This window comes from Centruroides vittatus, unplaced genomic scaffold (assembly GCF_030686945.1).
Source record: "Centruroides vittatus isolate TY-2023 unplaced genomic scaffold, ASM3068694v2 contig_958, whole genome shotgun sequence".
Lineage (NCBI taxonomy): Eukaryota > Metazoa > Arthropoda > Arachnida > Scorpiones > Buthidae > Centruroides > Centruroides vittatus.
In genome coordinates this window covers 495445-514260 of record NW_027122637.1, presented here as the reverse complement: position 1 = coordinate 514260, position 18816 = coordinate 495445, and the positions used below count along the sequence as shown (strand labels likewise).

The following is an 18816-nucleotide window of genomic DNA, read 5'->3' as shown; positions in this document are numbered from 1 at the left end:
AATATTTATATATATATTAGAAATGGTATATTATATTTTATATTTATATTATAGTAAATTATATTTACGTATATTAGAACCTACATAATTCAATAAACAAAACTTATTTGAAAAAGTTTATTTTATTTTATTTTTAGTTATCCAATGAACATCTGACAATTAATCCAATATTATCCGTTATGTTATAAAATTGGATAGTATTTTCCATTATTAGAATAAAATTGTTGATAAATTAAAACTTTTTCTTTAAAATACAAAATTCATTAAATTTTAATAGCTTATTTATGTCTCTACCATTTTAAATAATTCAATTTAAATTGCCTTTTTAATAAAAATAGACAATAATTCGAGTAAAATTAAACAATTTATGTAATATAAAAATGTTTTCAAATTTTAAAAGATTATAAAATAAACTGTATGATATACATCTGCCGCAATTATGAAACTATGTCTAGTTTAAAAATGATGGACTATGTGATTATAAATGATAGTCATAAATTCTGTAATTTATTTTAATAGATGAATTACGTCTAATTCTTCTAGCAAAATTTAAATTTGAAATGATAATTTTTATAATTATATCTTGCAGAATTATTCAGTTAAAAATTTTAACGATCGGATAAATTTTTTTAAAATTTTAAGATCTATTAATATTAATTAAAGAAAATTGCATGAATAAAATATTGGGAAATGTTTAAATTAAGAAAAATGTTTATATTGAGTAATTAAAATGAGTCAATAGGAATATTTTGTTTGTATTTCTTTTTACTATAAAATATGAGTAAAATTGATTTTGAGTTATCTCTCAAATTTCTTTTAATAATCATATTTATGAAAGTGTAATGATTATTTTTAAGAGTAACTCTTAAAAATAATCATTAAGGAAATACACTTTTATTTATTTAAATTTATAAAAGTCTGTTTCCTAACATATTAATGGCAAGAATATATATAAAAATTTATATTTTACATTCCTACTATAGATATAATTATATAATATATGCCGTATTTACTTGTATAGTCTGATTTATATGTATAGATCGCATTTCGTATGGTTCTAAGTTAGTTGTCACAATGAAAATTATCTCATTTCTCGGAATATCGAAGGAATAAAAATGGTTAAAATGACTCTTGGCTTTGCTGCCATTCGATTTGAGGAAAGCCAGGAAAAAAGAAATAAAAAAGATTGAAAAAATTAAAACTTATTATATATAGTTTTTCATCACATTCTTCAAAAACATAAATGATTGTGTTTTCTTGGATCAGTACTTTCTTTCCAGAAAGGTGCTCTTAAATGTCAGCGATCTCCTACAATAAAGATGGTCTCTGACTTTTCGGAATACTAAACAAAAATCAACGAACCATGGTTATCAGCAGAGGAGACCAAACGGGATACTTGCCCTTCCCTGGAATCGATTGAAAAATTCCACAGATTATAATCGTAAAAGTGGTAGATATTTGTAACCTTATACCTTTGGCCATGGGACGCTTCGATGCAATATTGTATTCCATAATATACCAGTAAAAAACGAATGAAAAACGAAATAAAAATTTATTGATGTAATTATTTGTCTTGAAGCTTTGCCCTCCCATGAAAAATTTTATGCGGACGCCCATGCAACGAACTATATTTTTTGTATCACACTTAAAGTAGAATGACAATTCTATCCACACCATCCAGCCTCATGTAGAGACAGCACAGACCGCTATAAAACCTTCTGGTCTCTCGGCTACTCCTCTAATCACATTTCTCCACTTGTCTCGTTCTAAAGACTTAACTAGATCCGAACGCCAATCTTTTAAATTGAAATTTTTTCCACATTTCCTCCTTCCCATATTACAGTGATATGAACTTAAAAAGAAATAAAGACGTTTACTTCAAAAGATAGGCTCTAACCTCTTTTAAGGGTCCAGGGCCTCTTGCTACAGAAATAGGTTTTCCCCTCTTGTCAGGGCTGCACACGTCGTTCCATTGCTGATCGTAAATAGTCAACTATAGACGAAGTGAACGAATTTAAAAATTTCTGATCCAATTTCTTAATGTAAGTTCGCTGACCTGATGGAGATTGGGGACTTAAAATCCCACTTCTCGGACACCAGTGTATGTTCGCTGACTTCTAGGGGAATCGTTAATCCCGTGACAGGATAATCTAGGGTCGTTCGCGTGTGGGTGTGATGGAGGAGTCACAGATGACAAGTATCTCACAAAAGCCCGTTTATTTAAACATGAAATAACTTACACTATGCACAAAGTTTCTTAAACAATTGAATGTTCGAAAGCTCTAAGTGTCGAGGGTGTTTTCTAACGTCGCTCGAAGGTAGGTCCCGGGGCAGCGGCAGGTGAGGAGATTCGTCGGTTGGTGTCGGCGGCACTCTCGATGGACACAAGTACGGGAACCTCCGTGCGTTGGCGCACACGTCTTCTGGCTTCCGAAACTTCTCGGAGAGTCCTCTGTCGTGTCCTTCAAAATCAGCCTTATCAATCTCCGTTTTCTCCCTTTTTATCTACCTGATTGGTTCTACGTCCCTCTTTCCCGATTTCCGATTGGTCCCACCTCTGTTCCTAAGCGAGAGACGACACCTGTTCGGGTTACGAGAAAGATCCGCTTCGAAGAATATACTTGACACCATCCGTTAACTCTGGGTGAAAAGTGTTGATGGAACTTTGGAACTTGCGCTTATATTTTTCTCCCATTGTTGTCTAGTCTGTGACATTTTATAATTTTAACGATCCGACGCGATGTTCCTTTTTGTCATTAACCTTTCCCCTTTTCAAAATTTCTATGTTCTAATTATTTGTATACGAGCGCCTTGTCAAAGCCTTATCTCTACTGGAGGACGCTCGTTTACAATTGTTAATCATTTACAATTATTGCGTTCTGCTTTATATCAATAGCATTTTTCTCGTCGCGGTTTCATATGACTAGCACAACTAATCCGATCTTTGATCGGTTTTTAACAATGGAGGCGTTTTTTCTAGTTTCGTTTTAACACTTTTCTAATATAAATGTTTAATGTCAACCCATTTTTGGGACCTACATTAAGAAAATTTTTGTTTTGTACAATTGCAATCGGTAGCCAAATTATTAGGATTACTTTTCACTACTCAAACCTTTTCTTCCTTGTAAACTCTAAATGTGTTAACCATTTCTTATGAATACAGATTTGTACTCGTAAGAAATTTTGTATCATTTGTACTCATAAGAAGTGGTGAACGCATTTAGAGTTTACAAGGAAGATAAGATTTGAGTAGTGAAAATCGTAAAAATTTTTCATAAAAAACGGTTTGAGGAGTGTATTAACAAAAGATGTATATGTGGAAACAGGATTTTTCTCTGCGTTTCCAAAATTAGTTTGAGGACGGTATTCTGATTTTAATGAAAAGTGTATTTGTTAAAAGTAGTGTGTTCTCGACGAAGAGGAGACATTTTAATCCCGAAATGCATAGCGAATAAAATTTCTTTTGCCAACTGAACTTTGTCTCTTGATTGAAACAGACTTCGTTTTAAGACAAACCTGGGTTTACCGTTTGAAAGACTAAATTGAAACAACAGTATTGTGTATTGGAGTAACAGTCCTGTGTTTATGTTACAAAGACCATCATACTGATTTAGTTTCTAAATTGTTGTATATAAACAATTGTTATTGTGTCATTGTCACTTGGTTACTCTACAGGTACAAGTTGGTGCCAAAATTGAGCTATTTTTAAATGTTTTTTCATAGTAACAAAAAATTGACTTTATTTAAGACTTGTTGTAGTCATTTTTTGTAGTTCTAACATTAATTTAATTTTAATTTATTTTCATTCTTGAATTGGGAAAGAGACTGACTCTTATCTCTTAAGAAATTGAGTGAAATAAAAGACGGAATTTTTTTACTTTTTGACATAAGTTCCCTGTACAGTATACCCAGACAATTATCACATCGTTTCGCAAATCCTTGAAGCGACTAGCAAAAAGGATTTTTGGTTGCTCCCGCATTCAACGAAACCACTCATTAAAAATGACATAATCATCGTCAATGCAGTAATCACCCAGGTGACTTTTTAGGGATGAAAACCAGTGGAAATCATTGGGGGCTAAAGTCTGGGCTATAGAGCGAATGTTTCAAGATTTCCCAACCGAAGGTTTTTAACAGTTCCTGAGTTGGTCTGGCCATGTGAGGGCGCATTCTCATCAAACGGAATCATCTGCACTCAGTAGACCAGTGCGTTTTCAATGAACGGACTGCCACAGTTTCTTCAATATGAGTTGTCTCGCAGAAAACGTACGGTACAATAACGCTGTCATTTCTCGCGTACATCCATGTAACCGCCATGTTAAAGTGACTGTACTTATTAAATATATTTTTCTCGTGGTTTTGCTAATGTTAATTGCTAAACTTACGTGCAGTACATTAATACATAAAATAGCTTTTAGAAAAATTACAATTATTTTGTCTATTTTTAACATACCTGAAGTACAAAGATAAGAAAGTTTTGCAAGTGACCCTATTAATTTGGGAACCGACTCTATGGTCTAAAAGCTAATTAAGTTTAAATTAATTAAATAATGCGTTAAATATGTTTTATCACTCATTTCTACAGCTATATTTATATTTTCTAAATAAAAAACTAAACTCAAAGTGCCCCAAAAAGAGACTATTATTATCGTTCGATGCTTTCATTTGTCTTCAGTAGAGCCGTTCTTACTCGTAATGTTTCCAAAGTGTAATGAGATAACAGATAAATTATACGAAACATGTTAAATTAAACTTATAAATATTTAGTTTAGTGTGATTCGTTATTTGTAATTAAAGCTAAACTGATTTTTATGTAAAAAATTGAATAATTTTTCTTTCATTCAATTTATTTTGCGTTAACTTAAAATAATTTTATTTACTATTTAAAAATTATTTTTAAAATTAATTTTTCCGTGTATATGTAGACATTTTCAAATATTACATTTTAACATTTTGATTATCCAAAACGGATAAAATTAGGTGAAGTTCGTTTTGAAATTTTGTCGGAACGCTCTCCCTCCCTTCCTCCTCCTGTAACATAAGCGTTTTTAGATATTACCAAAGGTTCTTCAACATCTCGTCCTCTTAAACGATAACTTCCTCCGCGGTATACCGTTCTTGAATCTTCATCGTCTTCCCGTCCTCTTAAACGATAACTTCCTCCGCGGTATACCGTTCTTGAATCTTCATCGTCTTCCCGTCCTTTTAAACGATAACTTCCTCCACGGTATACCGTTCTTGAATCTTCGTCGTCTTCCCGTCCTCTTAAACGATAACTTCCTCCGCGGTATACCGTTCTTGAATCTTCATCGTCTTCCCGTCCTTTTAAACGATAACTTCCTCCGCGGTATACCGTTCTTGAATCTTCATCGTCTTCCCGTCCTTTTAAACGATAACTTCCTCCGCGGTATACCGTTCTTGAATCTTCATCGTCTTCCCGTCCTTTTAAACGATAACTTCCTCCGCGGTATACCGTTCTTGAATCTTCATCGTCTTCCCGTCCTTTTAAACGATAACTTCCTCCGCGGTATACCGTTCTTGAATCTTCGTCGTCTTCCCGTCCTCTTAAACGATAACTTCCTCCGCGGTATACCGTTCTTGAATCTTCTTCATCCCCCAAACCTATAGAATTTATATATGATAAGAGTCACTTATTAAAATACTAATATCGTAATTTCTAATGAAACTAATCATTCAGTGAATCTAATATATGAAGTATATATATATATACTGTATATAAAACGTAACTAGGTTTTCCCCTGTATGCCTTTGATTTATTATTTAGATACTGTGTACGCCTTTAGATTTGTACGTAGTAAACAATAGTTCAACATTATTAACAAGCAATGATAAAAAGTGGGGTACTTACTTGGATTTATTAAGAGAATTATCACAAACAGAAAACTAAAGAAGGTGGTTTTCATTTTTAATTTTCCTTAAAAATGATTTATACTGTAAGAGGATCAAAATATACAATTTGTTATATTTTATTTCATAAAATATAAGAGAGAAATAGATAAATTAGCGAAATATTATAATTAAATATTTTTTGTCTTACCTCAATTTTTATCTGTTTTAAGGCAAAAATATTTACTTTTATATATATATATATAATAATAGAAATTATATTTATGTACATAATTAACTTGTATTAAGGCCTGCATAATGCAATAAATAAACTTATTATAGAAAATTCTATTTCATTAGATTTTCAGTTATCCAATGAAATCTATCTGTCAACTATTCCAATATTATTTATTGTACTGTATTATAAAATTGAGTAGTTTAAAACATTATTAGAGAAAAAATACAATTATGTTTAATTATAATAATTATATTGTTGATAAATTAAAACCTTTCCTTTAAAATACAAAATTCGTTAAATTTTAATAGCTTATTTATGTCTCTACCAGTTTAAATAATTCAATTTAAATTGCTTTTTTAATAAAAATAGACAATAATTCGAGTGAAATTAAACAATTTATGTAATATAAAAGTTTTCAAATTTTATAAACTGAATAATGTACATCTGCTGCAATTATAAAATTATGTCTATTATAAAGTTTAAAAATGATGAATTATAGTGTGTTCCAAAATTCGTTAAATTTTAATAGCTTTTCAATTCTTTTACATAGTCTTGTCAATTACCGCCTAAAAGTCTATCTTATATTTAATTCTGTTTTAAAAAATTATGATTCTTAATAAAAAGAATAAATAACTTATTTATTAATTCAAAAAAATTAATTGATTATATTTGATCGTCTATGAAACGATCGATGATAAAGTTAGATCGAACATGACAGCTCTCCGCATATAAAGGGAAATATTCGCCGCGATTATCGTAACGTGTTAATGTTTTCCTTTAGCAATACGTTTAAAAAGTTTCTTATACAAAATTCTAATCCTTTAAAGTTCATTTATTAAGTTAAACTTCTTAAATTTATCGCAAGTTTAAATATAAGCAATTATTTATTGTGACATCGTCACAATGACACGCTGCAATTTTTAATCATAATTTTAATTTATTTAATTTATGCTCTCCACCCCAAATTAGTAGTGGCTTGCTCCTGCACATCATACTTTTCCTTTAACAACAGAGTCGTGCCGGTCACCTATCTAACGTCTTTCACGGAAAATTTTTTGAATTGAAATAACGTGACTTCCGGGTCGCGTTAGAAGATTTTATACAATTAATTGGGGCATACTGCCCTAAAGTTTCCATATCTGGTTTCATATTACATTTATCTAGTTGTTTTCTCGAGATTAAGGAAAGACAGACAGACGGAAGACAGTGGAAATTTATAGGTCTACAAGTTTTTCAGATTGCAACCCAAGTTCTTTCTAATTTGTCTTTCGGATTCTTTAACATTAACAAGAAAAGCGACATTCGGTTATGTAGGCTTAATGATCGTTAATTTACTGAAGTGTTCTTTAAATAAAAGTGAACATAAAAACCTCTTTTATTCGTTTGTTTTATGCAAAATATGTAAGCGTAGTTTCTTTTCGTATTCTTTTATATTTCAAATGAATAAAACTTGAATTAATGGGAAAGTTAAATGTTTAACTTATATAGTTATGTAGCGTATAAGGAAAAACCAGAGCAATACGAATCCAAGCGCACGTTGTTTTATTTCATAAATTACAAGTAATGTGTAATTTTTGATAGTTTTGAAAGAAATGTCAAGTAGTTAAGAAATTAACTTGTTCGTTTTGAACCGTTTAAGTGTCCTTTACTATTTTACAATCTTTAAAACCTTAAGTATTTTGGTCTGTCCTGGTTTCTCAGTATCGATACTCTGTAGTATATTCAAATTATGAAATCCAGAAAACAAGTCCAGAAAATAAAAATTTCTTTCCATCTACAAAAACAGCGAAGAAACTACAACGAATCAAAATAGCATTAATGCTATTGAATACGTTATAACTATAACGATAGCCTTAAATGATCAAAAGTGCTTAATAACTGGCAAATAGTAATAAAAAACCAAATTGACATGAAAGAAAAACAATTGGTATTATTTATTTCCACGAATAATAAGCTAACTATAAAGACGACTTTTAATATTATCAAATTATATTTTAATCAAATAACAATTACATTTTACAGCTCATTTGAAGAATATATCCAAACGTATTTTCTATATCTACAAATAAGATGTTTCGATACAATAAATTGGTTGTAATTGCTTTAATCGCTAACCAATGGTTGGATTGCTTTTCGAGTAATCGGTTACAAAGCCAATTACACGGTTAGTATACGTTTTATACTGTATTTAAAATTTTTTTAAATGTCAAAATATTTTAAACTTTGTAAAACGATTACGAGTTTTTCATAACTTCTAGAGAAAATGAAGAAAGAGAGGACCGTTCGCATTCTTTCCATTCAGGTAAATTAATAAATTGTATTACACATTCATATTTGAAACTTACAGTTATTGTATTACTTTAATATATGAAAATAATAATTTTAAATAATTTCCGTAATAAACTTTTTGATAAATTATATTCGTATTTCGTAATTAAAAAATGTACTTAATATATATCAAAAAATACTTAACGTAACATTTTTCCTTTACGATAAACAAAAAAGTTGACAACGTTGTTTCTAGGTTTTCTCGGCATTATTTATTTGTTTCCACCCCTAATAATTGCTAACATTACCTTTAAGTTTTCACATTTACATAAAATTAATAATACGAACGATTACTCGTAGAATGGGAGACATTTAACTATTAATATTTTTAAAATATTATTCCCAACTCTTGATTTAGTTTTATTTGGCTTTATAACCAATCAGAATGACTGTTAGGAATCGAAACACCGGTCAATCGTTTTAAGTTTTTCTAAATTTTAAAAGTATGTTTGTAATCAGTCGGATTAAAATTTGCGGATATGAAGTTCGTTTATAAATTTTTCTGAAAAGTCTAAATTTTGCCATCGTTTCGCATTTACATCCACAATGTTTTTTTATATTGAAGTCATATGTGTTCCCATATAAAATTTAAGCAGTTCTGGAAGAAACAGGGTACAAGGGAAAATAAAAACCGAATTGCAAATAAGTTATATATAATGTAAAGCTATATTTCATTAATTCGACAGTTTTCATATACCCAAAGTCTGATTGATTGTAGCTTCGAAGCTCTCATTGGCTGTAGCTTATCGACTGTTTCGACCCGACTGCAAATTTAACTTTTTAAATCTGTCTGGTTGGTGTTACCAGTCGGCGGACCGACTGTTGTCATAGCAGCACGACTTGGAGTCGGTCCAGTCGGTCATAGTGTGAAATCGGCTTATGGCAACGCGATATGTCGAGGCGAATGCCTCCCGCAGATGTCTTTTCTCTGGTTCTTATTTAGGTGTTAATGACATGAAGAAAACACGGAAAACGTCACGTAGCCAGCCCGTTGGCGAGGCGCGAACCTACGACCAACTACTAGTGTTCAGTGGTTTCATCCATTTGGCCACTGGTGAGCACCTCCACCTCTTCAACATATAGAGACTTTCTGTAACTTCCGGTTTCAGATCGGAAGTTCGTATATAGAGAGGTTTCATGTCGACATCACGAGTGACGTCATGAGCATGCGCAATTGTCCAGCGCCATCTTTGTGACTGTTTGTGACTTGTTTACGTTTTGTGTGTGTTCGCGTGCGCTTTAACTGGAGTTCTTGTGTTTTTTTTTTTTTTCGTCGCGAATATAACTATGGTGATTTGTTGTGTAATTGGGTGTAATGCTAGTTCACTCAAGAACAAAGGAACATCATTTTTTAAAATTCCCGGCATTATTTGTCATCAAGGATCCCAAACTGAGGAGCTTTCACGACGAAGGCAAACTGCATGGCTCTCGAGAATTAACCGGAAAAATTTCGTTACGAATAAAGTGAATATCAATACAAGAGTTTGTCAGAAACATTTCATTTCAATATTTACGTTAATAAACACTAAGTTATATTTTAAAACCTAAAAGAGTTTACTGATTTGCTTATATTAATTTAGTTAGGTATAGTGCATTTATAAACGAATAACTAATGTAATTTCAGGATTTAGCTAGTGCAAACTTATAAACATTACACGTTAAAACTAAAAGCAAGTAGGCTTATTATATGCTAGTTTCAACTAGAAAATAAAGGTACTGAACAATTTGAATTAAAAAATTTCCACAGCTGTTTTTAATTAGACTTTTACTTTCAGACAAAAATTCTTACTTAAGAAATACGTAAAAACACGAGTTTAAACAAACAAAAGAAAACATATCTTTCCAAGTAATATTTCTTCGCTGTTATTCATTACTTTTACTTTTATATCAGGAGAAACCCAGCCACTTGTTAAATAGTTATGGGCCTCTAAAGATTTATAAGCTTTCATTTGTGACAGGGTGTAGAAATTTGTTGTCAAAACCAAATAGTTTATAATGTCACAAAATTCTACTTTCGGCCACAACTCTTGATCTACGACGAAGTCTGATAAACTGGCTTCGTATGGATCGCCTTGAAATAACGAAATTTTCTCTTCGTACAGAGTTGCATCTCGTCCTGTTAGACCGCTAGAATAGCCCACAAGAAAAGAATCTTTTTTAACTTACTGCAGTTCTATTATCATGGATTATTTTTGTACGTTTAAACTAAAAAAAGACGTCAAATAACAGACCACGTGCAAGCTAAGCGAGCGAAAACTACCACAAAAATGGCGAATGGGCGGAGCAAGCGTGTGTTTTATCACGTGACATGCGACCTTGAAACCTCTCTATAGTTAATCGGGCCTTTCATCCCTAAGGGGCTGTAGGGGCTGTCCATAAATGACGTCCACACTGGAAGGGTTGGGAGGGTGTTATACGACAAGTCGAAGAAAATCGGATTAGAGGAAAGGAGCGGTTAAGCTTCAGTGGAGTCCGTTTATTTCATTAAATTTTATAGTTATATTTATTTCAAAATTTCTTGTATGTTTCGTTTCTGCTTATGGTATCCATCATGATCTATAGATAACCGTACGGTCACGCCCTTCCTTTTGTTCGTTCAACAAAATTCGGTAAGATACCACTTTTTGCCGCTAGTAGCGCTCCGATCGCAATGTCGCCAAATTTTTGTAATACGCAGGAAAAACCGATTTTGTCTGTTATCTAGCCTGGTTTTCTTCCATTTTTTTCACAGTAATTTAACTAACGTGAATACAGATTACTACGATAAATACAATATTTCTTTCTCTAAATCTTGAAATTCCTTCTTTGTCCATTCAATGCCCGTTCGAAACATTGTGGATTATCCGATCGTTGCGAATATTTTTAAGTCATTTTACAGTGATTGCCATAACGACCGACGTCTGTGTCCCACCTGGTTCCTAAGTACAGTATTTTGTGGAATTTCTTATCTTGTTTAATTTATTCTTCTTCTCTTCCTTTTTAAAGTTCTATCTTCTATCTCCGAGTTAAATCATCTTCGCTTTTCAACTGTTTCCCAATTGCTTCTCGAACTCTTCTTCCAATTGTGTTTCAAATTCTAACTATTCAAACTCTCGAGAATTCTTTTCGAATTTTTAAACTTGCGTTTACATCTTCTCGCATGATTCGAATTACGTTTTTCAGTATGTTACACCGATTAAATTTTAAAAAGGGGCGAATAAGACCCGATTTTAAGTTTCGTTCTCGCTTCGTCTATAGGGGAAAGTCGTCTAGTACCGGATACCTAAGCTTTTCCTATATTATAAAAAAGTTTTACAGCTCAATTGGTCCAGATTACATTCCATACAAAACTTCATTGTCTTATAAAAACATGTTAAAACTCATTTTTCTAAGATAAAAATATTAATCATTTTTTACACTTTTTACAGTCATTATATTTTTACCAAGTTCAGTTGTGGAGGGTTGTATCGGACACGAGAAAAATCTGCAAGAAGAGAATTACCTTTGGTTTCACAAACAACTTTTTATTATTAAGCACAGTTATTTTTGAGAAATTTATAAAAGTACAAATTACAGATCCTAAAACTAAGTTAATACATGATAAGAAAGTGGTATAAATGAGAAACATTTTAAAAATATCAGTCTGAAAATTTAACAATTCGTTTTAATGTCAAATGCATTTTGTGTTTACTTTTTTTGGTAATACAAACATCATATTCATAAAACATATTGTTTCCTTCAAGATCGGCGCAATTTTCGTGAGCCTAACCTTCACAAATCCTACACTGAATCCTGTCTTCAAAGGTTTCACAACAGATGATGCAGTTGGTCTTCTCTCTTTTCTTGAACTGATTTAGGCCTATTTACTGTTTTCTTTCTTTGTCTTTCTTTACTTTGACAATTTCCCCCCCCCCGGTAGTTTTCTCTTACCTGCACAGATTCTTTCCTTTTCTTCTTTCTTTCCTTTCTTCTGCTGTAGTTTGCCTATATTGTCCCGTAAAACAAAACATTTCGTGAGAATATAATTTTTATCAACCTTGAACTGTTTCCGATACAACCCGTAACACCTCTGTCCCATACAAACCGCAACATTTTTGTCCGATACAACCCGCAACGTATCTGTCCGATAGAACCCGAAACATCATAGAACAGAACATCGATTACCACATACGTATTAGTAAGCTTAAGGAGATTTCCCGCCTACAAGTTAATGAACAATAAATGTTGTTTTCAACAATAAACAAAAAAAAACAACTTATTTTCATTTTCAGACAAGCTATGACATCCAGCAGTTATCTTTGTTTACTCAAAACACTATTTAAAAAAAAAAAAACAAATTTTCTGCCACGTGCAAAACACTGCTGATTAACTAAATATGGCAGAATCTGAACTTTCTTTATTTATCTAACATGCTGGTGTCTTCACAGGTTCTGCCACTTGCAGCAAATGTTAGAAACAACACTTGTCCGATACTAGCCGCCATCCGGTACTAGAGGACCTTCCCCTACGTTTTTGGATAATGTCGGTTTTATCCGCCCGTTATTCGGATAAAGCGCGCTTTATGCAAATAAAGTTCGAAATTAATAAATTGTTTCTTTCTTTAACCAAAAAGACTTATTTTAAATATTTAAAAAATAATTTCGGGTACAAACGAATATATATCATTTTTTTAAATTTCATTACTCTCAACTATTTGATATGTCTTAGACGTAGAACATGCTTAAATTAATCGTTCCTTTAACGTTCTCCAGAGTCCCGGATATCTGGTGGCAACGGAAACAGAAAAGGGTGTCAAGTTTCATGGACTTTTTGGAAACGTCCTTAATGTCATTGGAAACAAGCTTAATTTGAGGTAATTATTTCTTTCGTTTTAAACAATTACTTTTAACTAATAATTTCTTGCAACGACAATCGTCGTTACAAAAACTACAAAAGGCGATCAGAAAATAACATCGGATTTTTTAGTTGGAAATTATTGGTTATTTTTTTATTTCTTACTTTAAATTTCAAAACTCTAACGATGCGAGTGTTGCGGCTAATAATTTATGTAAAGTTTTTGGATTCGATGCTGCTTCAGAACGCGCGGTGTAAAGGTGGTTTTACCACGTGAAGTTTCCCGAGTTTACGTTAGTAACACCTAAATTGGGGCCAGTTTATCAAGAAAGATCTACCGGGAGGCATTTCCCCCTCGGCAGATCGCCCATGTGTCGCGTTGCCGTAATCAAATAAAAGAAAATCCTTTTGTAATTTTCGTTTGTGTTATTCGTCCGATAAGTACCACAAATCTATAATAAGTAGCTACCGATATTATTTTTTCGTTAAATTTTCTAAAATTAAATTAAATTAGGCACAAGTCCCCAAGCGCGGGGAGTATTACAAAAAGTTATCACTCTAATCTGAATAGTATTTTAATTTGTTATTTTTATATCTAATTATAATGTATTATTATTAATTATGTATATAATTATAATTAAATTATATTGTGTATTTTTCAGTTTCCTTTGTATTAAATCGGACAAAATGGTAGCCGGAAATAAATTAGAAAACGGATCGTGGACCGGATTTGTTGGAGCAATACAAAAAAATGTACATTTTTTAAACTCGACTTAAATTACAATTAATAATAATAATTTATAGTTCTGTTCTAGATTTTCTACGGAAAAATAATTTTTAAAAAACATATTGGCAGGAAGCCGACTTGTTTCCGGGACAAATGGGATATTTAGAAACGGAAGTCGTAAATTATTTGATGCCGTTTATATTCGGAGAAGTCAAATTTATAGTGAAAAAACCGGAACAATTGTCAAAAATATTTATTATAGTTCGACCATTCGAAAAAGAGGTAAGTTTCAATATTTTATAATTACGACGGCAGCATTTTTGGCTCAAAAGCCATTCCAGGATAGAGATCTTCGGTTCGAAATCCCAACGGCATTGAAACGGCAACAAAATCGAAAGCTGGGGATTGTCGCTGACTCGAGAAATATATAAAGAATGTCCCATATTTAACGAAGGATTTAAATATCGTGCCATTTTTCTCCGATTGGCAGCGCCATATAAAGTGACACCGTGTAGTAAATACACTGCAGTTAGTTAATATGGAACGATACGATACATACGAAATGATTATCAAAACTTATTACAAGTACAGGGAAAGTTTTGCTGCGACTGTGCGCAAAATACATGGCATCTTCGGTTGGAGAAATATGCCAAATGAAGTGACTTTGCAAAGTACAACTGATGAGTGACAGTTTGGTGTGGATTTTGAACCGGTGGAGTGATTGGAAAAATTTCCAGCCATATTTTTTGCGAATGGTGTGCGTTATCGCGAGATGAGATTGGAGTTTTTATGGCCTCATTTGGACAGCACGGATTTGAGTGACATGTTGTTCCAGCAGGATGGTGCCACCTGTCATACGGCACACGAAACACCTGTCATTTTCATCTACGGATAAATGCAAAAATGTTTCCTTTTCATTGTGGAATAAGATCGCTGTGATCTATCGATTGGAAGTTCTGGGTAAGCGAGTCTTATTCTATCTCGTAAAACGTTTCGCTGATGAATATTTTCCACTTGCATAAATCTCTTTCTTATAAAAAGATTGCTCCACCAATTCAATAAAATTGAAGTTCATAAGGAAAAAGTCATTTTCGTATGAAAATCATTGTATTACAAAGTAGTATATAGTGAACAGTTCCACCACTTTTGCACTGATTTCATCTTCCTCTACTCAAATTCACCATTTCCACCAATCTACTACCATAACTAATTTTTTCGTGTTTGCAGTGTATTTTTGTCACAAGGCACGGTGGTTTAAAAAACGTTGTTTTAAACGAATAAGATTTGAATCTGGCAATACTGTCGGCCATGGTTTTCGTTTTACTCTGTCATTTATCACGTGGTTGACATGGTAAATGAACAGTGACAACGAGCATAATTTCTGCAGAGAAACTGAGTTTGTTGGTGAAAGAATACAAAAAATAAGACATAGTAAATTATGAATACGTCGTACGTTGTGATTTTACTGACACAGCAATTAAAGTGGACAAAAACCATCAAAAGTCCGGAACAGAGGTGCAAATTAACAACTCGAAACGTGACAAACAAGCAACTTCATCAACCCTTAACGTTTCGGCAGTCTTTCTTAATTAATTTGTTCAATGAAAAAATGAAAGAGTGCCCGAAGCCAAATTTATACAGATCTGGCAAGTATGTTCCTGTAGTCAGGAATCCCTTTGAATAAGGTAAGTCGTCAAAGCACTTTTTGAGATATGAAAAAATCTATCCCGGATGAGAATAACGAAGAATTACATCCTTCCTATATATTAATTTGTAATCCAGAATATTAGATATAGAATTGGAGAAAACTTTGTGTGTTTTTACTGAAAGAAACAACCGATGCGCTTTCCCGATACGTACTAAATGTTCTAAGGCTTCCACTGGACGGAGAACCTGCTAAGCCAATGTTGTTGAAATCGACCAGGTCTTCGCTAAAGCTTCTTAATGTCTGCGTAAATCGTAAATAAACTTGCCGCATTTACTTTGACCCCTCTGTTCCGAATCGCCAATTATTTGTTTTTGAACCGCATAGTGATAGGAGGTTCTTTACTATGTATTTGCAAGTATTTATTCTTTATTATTGGTATTTATCCGTTTCCGGTGACGAAGATTTAGCCTCACATATACCAATATTACGATCGCCACCCTTCACCGATTGCAGAGATTAAGCGAGGACTCGCTGTATTTTGTATACCGTATTATAGATTTTTAAATTTAAATTCTAAGAAACTACTTACAAATAAAATAATACTTTTAAGATAATCCAATGTTTTTTAATTAATTATTATTTTTCAGATATGGTGTTTCGTATTTTTAATTATACCGATTGCCATTATCGTTCTATACTTAATTATGAAATACGAGTGGAAATGGAACAAAACAATTTACCCCGACGTTAACAGAATTGCTTGGTTCGTAATAACTAGTTTTACCGGACAAGGTAAGTTTCTACAAATAAATATTTAGATATACAGTCAAACCTGTTTTATGCGGTCTTTTTTGTGCGATTTTTTTTGTGCGATATAGTTGGCGACTAGTCTCGTGCGATTTGTCATGTCTCACGTTGACTTATTATAGCTAAATAAACTTATTATAGCATAAATGAACTTATTATAGTAATATTATTGCATGAATATGCGAAAAATGAAATAATTTATTTTTTAAGTCAACAAAACACCACCTGGACAAAAATATGTAAAACAGACGATAGACGAGACGATGCAGTCAAGTGCTGACATCTGTTGTCAATAAATTCTATTTCGTACGGTTTTGAATTATTTTCTATGTGAGACTTTTTTTATGCGGTCCCTATTGACCGCATAAAAAAATATTTTTTTAATTGTGTTGCGAAAACTATTTTTTATAGCCACTCGTGAAGTTTCGTGCGATTTTTTTATGCGGTCCCTATCCACCGCATAAAAACAGGTTTGACTGTACACGGTTTCAATTGCGGCTTTTTGTAGGAAACGATCTGGTGGACGGTGCGGGTTTTATTACCAGATGCTTTATTTCCGGATGGTGGTTGTCAGTCTTTGTTCTCATCGCTAGTTACGGCGGTATGCTAACGTCTTTCATGAACAATCCCGGTTTCGAAACCGTACCGAGAACGCTTCAAGAATTAGAAGACGGGATGCGGTCCGAAAAATATTTCGCCGGTACTTACAAGAATACGGCAACTGTCAATAACATTATGGTAAGTCAAATTTTAAAGAAAATTAATTGTTCCGCAATAAATAAATTTTACTTTACTTCAGAATGCCGAAAGTGGATTTATGAAGACTCTTAGGGATCACTTGAGAAAGTATCCCGAAAATTTACGCCCAATTAGAGGAAACGTGTTTCCTAAAGACAAAAAAGCATTCGCATTTTTTTCACACGATTTGTATCTTTCGACTTTCGGTCCTTCTTATTTAATCTCTAAAGACGAATTATATACAGTATATCAAACATTTGTCGTCTCTAAACATCTTCCTTATAAGGAAGCTATGGAAAAGATGTAAGTATACATTATATTTAATTTAAACTTATAATTTAAAATCAATAATTTTTTTTTCCTTAATTTTTCAGTAATCAAAAGTTGTTCGAATCCGGAATATTACATCAATGGGAAAAAAAATTAGCCGAAACTTGGTCACACTTCACAGTAACTAGTGAAGAATCTGTTAGATCTCTCAACGTGTACGATGTCCAAGATGCCTTTTATATTCTGCTCTTAGGATACTTAGCTGGCATTTTATGTCTTAGTTTAGAAAACTGCATTCGCTATCGAAAATTTACATTTTTTTAGTCATAATGTTCTTTACATACGGTGTATCGGGGATGCAGAATATGTCCGATCGGGGACGCGAACGAGGCTGGGAAGAAATTAAAGCGGTCCCAAAAAATTTACGGCAATAAGCCGTATAAATGTTACAATAAAATAATGTAGCGACTAGATTAAGTATAGACATTAAATGAGAAAATTGGCCAAAATATGGGAAAACTGCGTGTTTTAAGAGAAATTGGAACGTCGTTTTGGTCACTTGTCAGGTCTCCGCCTATCTACACATTTGGATGGAAGATTCTGTCTCACTTATAAACCGTTTCAAAATCGAAACCGAAAAAGAAAATTCGTTATTATTTCAAACCATCTATTTCAAATTATTTATATTTTTATAAAATATGAATAATTTGAAATTTGGAAATGAAAAATGCTGTCGTTACTGATTACTGTTTTCATTCACACATCATAAAGTAAAATAATTCATTTTCTATACTCTATAGGTTATATATAGACTCTAAACGAACAATAGCAATGCAACAACAAATGATGTAAATTATATAAAATGACAGTAAAGTTTATTTTCATAAACTTGAAAAACTTTAAATGACAAACGTGCACATTCAAAATGTGATCATCTATTACCTGCTTTAAATAACACAGTGATTTTTTAAATTTTTATTTAATATATTAATATAATGTTTACATAAAATGTAATTACATAAATCATATAAATCCTGAGCGATCAAAATAATATAAACAAATTTTTGCATCTAATAAACTTAAAGACAACATTCTACGTTGTATAGAGTTTATAATCTAAAATAACTGACGGTTTTGTGAGTTGATTTAGTTGCTAGTTTTCGTCAATATTGTTGATATGTACAGTACATATCACAATGTATTTTAAACAAATAAAACAAATTCCATTAGAAGAGAAATTGTAGTAAGAACAGCAGCAAAATCTTCCCGAATAACTCAAAAAAATAATAAAAAAATGTAAAACTAAAAGTAAGTAATTTAAAAATGCTTGATTTGCATAACTAAAATTATTGTATCAAACTGAGTACAAAGCAAAACAATGCGTGATGTTATGTAAAACTG

At 32.2% G+C, this 18816-nt stretch overlaps 2 protein-coding genes across 2 annotated transcripts in view; one reads left to right on the top strand and one right to left on the bottom strand.

Annotated features, from left to right (window-relative positions):
* LOC136985299 (probable glutamate receptor) overlaps nt 1–17960 on the top strand; it is a 30119-nt gene extending 12159 nt beyond the window's left edge. Inside the window, exons 2-10 of the mRNA XM_067282549.1 lie at nt 8108–8249; nt 8344–8387; nt 13144–13244; nt 13888–13978; nt 14082–14234; nt 16248–16392; nt 16916–17145; nt 17207–17448; nt 17520–17960. Coding sequence (XP_067138650.1) covers nt 8156–8249; nt 8344–8387; nt 13144–13244; nt 13888–13978; nt 14082–14234; nt 16248–16392; nt 16916–17145; nt 17207–17448; nt 17520–17739 — 1320 coding nt within the window. The 5' untranslated portion in view covers nt 8108–8155 and the 3' untranslated portion in view covers nt 17740–17960. The remainder of the gene's footprint in view (nt 1–8107; nt 8250–8343; nt 8388–13143; nt 13245–13887; nt 13979–14081; nt 14235–16247; nt 16393–16915; nt 17146–17206; nt 17449–17519) is intronic.
* Nucleotides 4591–5988, bottom strand: LOC136985289 (uncharacterized). Its single transcript, XM_067282535.1, has 2 exons — nt 5870–5988; nt 4591–5622 (listed from the first exon to the last, which is right to left on the bottom strand). Exons 1-2 carry the CDS (start codon nt 5922–5924, stop codon nt 4958–4960), a joined length of 720 nt encoding a protein of 239 aa, XP_067138636.1. The 5' UTR covers nt 5925–5988; the 3' UTR covers nt 4591–4957.
* Nucleotides 17961–18816: the final 856 nt, after the last annotated feature.

Bases quoted from the DNA above. Each gene is read 5' to 3' on its own strand.
- LOC136985289 (XM_067282535.1), bottom strand. From the start codon at position 5,924: ATGAAAACCACCTTCTTTAGTTTTCTGTTTGTGATAATTCTCTTAATA. The intron at 5,623-5,869 runs GTAAGTACCCCA...TAAATTCTATAG, and splicing joins AATTCTCTTAATAAATCCAA to GTTTGGGGGATGAAGAAGAT.